At 63.8% G+C, this 1,245-nt stretch overlaps 1 protein-coding gene across 1 annotated transcript in view; it reads left to right on the top strand.

Moving 5' to 3' along the window:
* GHDC (GH3 domain containing) overlaps window positions 1–364 on the top strand; it is a 4,569-nt gene extending 4,205 nt beyond the window's left edge. The window contains exon 8 of the mRNA XM_019472895.1: window positions 110–364. Coding sequence (XP_019328440.1) covers window positions 110–310 — 201 coding nt within the window. The 3' untranslated portion in view covers window positions 311–364. The remainder of the gene's footprint in view (window positions 1–109) is intronic.
* The last annotated feature ends 881 nt before the right edge of the window (window positions 365–1,245 follow it).

Raw genomic sequence — 1,245 nt, 5'->3', positions numbered from 1 at the left:
GGGGGGGCTGCGGCCGCTGGTGGGGCCCCGGGCGCTGCAGGGGGTGATGGCTGCTCCACTGGGAAAGCCAGTGTCGGACCAGCACAGGCAGCCTACCCTCTCTCTGCAGCTGGATCAGTGTCTCCAGGAGGATTTCCCCATTTATAAGTCCTTCCGCTTCAAGGGCAGCATCGGGCCCCTGCGCCTGCACCTGGTGGGGGCCGGGGCCTTCGCCCGGCTGCGGGAGGCGCTGGGCTCCCCCCTCCCCATGCCCAGGGTCCTGCGGGAGGAGCGGCTGCTGCAGCTCATCCAGAGCACCGTCATCTCCTAGGGCAGCCTGGGGGTCCTGCAGCCCTCCCACCCCTGGGGTTTGCTTAGTGTGTGCCCTCTGGGGAGGGAGCGGGGCCAAGTCGCTGACTGGGGGCGCAGGGGCGAGGGTGCCCAGCCCCAGAAGGTTTGGCTGAGTGGAGCGGATGGAGCCAATGAGCTCGACTGTGCCTCTGCTCCGCGGTGGCGGCAGGCAGCGGGCGCCGGTGGACACCCCACTCAGTGCTGCCCGTAGGGATGGAGCAGGACCTGCAGCACACCCCAGCCCTGGTCCTGGCCCCGGGCACTTGCCAGCAGACCTGGCCCTTTGCGGGGCTGTTCTGGGAGCAGGGTGGGTCCGCGGGCACTTGTGAGCATCACAGGGCATCTGGGTCCTGCCACCAGTGGCCATGGCTCGCCCCGCTTTGCTCAGTGCCTTGGCAGCACCCGCAGGCAGCCGTAGTGCAGTGGGTGCCCGTGCCTTTCCTGAGGGACACCTCAGCCGTCACAGCCCGTGGCCAGTGCCGGGGGGACAGTGCAAACCTCCCCGGGAGCCAGGAGGAGCTGTGGAGCCTTGGGCCTGTGCAGGAGCTCGGCTCAGCCCAGCGCTGAGCTCCAAGGCCCTGTGGCTTTTTGTCCCCTGGCAGGGACACCGCGGGCAGGGCGTGGGGTGGCCAGTGGTGGCAGGTGCCAGCTGTCATGGAGCAGCCCCTCCACTGGGCTCTAGCGCATGTCCGCTGGTTTAGGAAACAATAAGCTCCAGCAAGGGCTGCTTTTAATGTTTAAAAAAACAGAAGCAAAATAAAGGAGGATTATCTCTCAAAAATAAATAAAGGGCAGCACTCTGGGATTGATTTTTTTAGGCTATTATTTTTAATCCTTATTAAAGAGATTTCTTGATGACAGCCCTGACTCTGCTCTGGGGGTTGAGAAGTTACTGCTGTTGTTTCCTGGGGGGTC

Source organism: Aptenodytes forsteri, unplaced genomic scaffold, assembly GCF_000699145.1.
Source record: "Aptenodytes forsteri isolate BGI_AS27 unplaced genomic scaffold, ASM69914v1 Scaffold492, whole genome shotgun sequence".
Lineage (NCBI taxonomy): Eukaryota > Metazoa > Chordata > Aves > Sphenisciformes > Spheniscidae > Aptenodytes > Aptenodytes forsteri.
The sequence above is the reverse complement of the archived record's forward strand: the minus strand, read 5'-3'. Positions and strand labels throughout refer to the sequence as shown.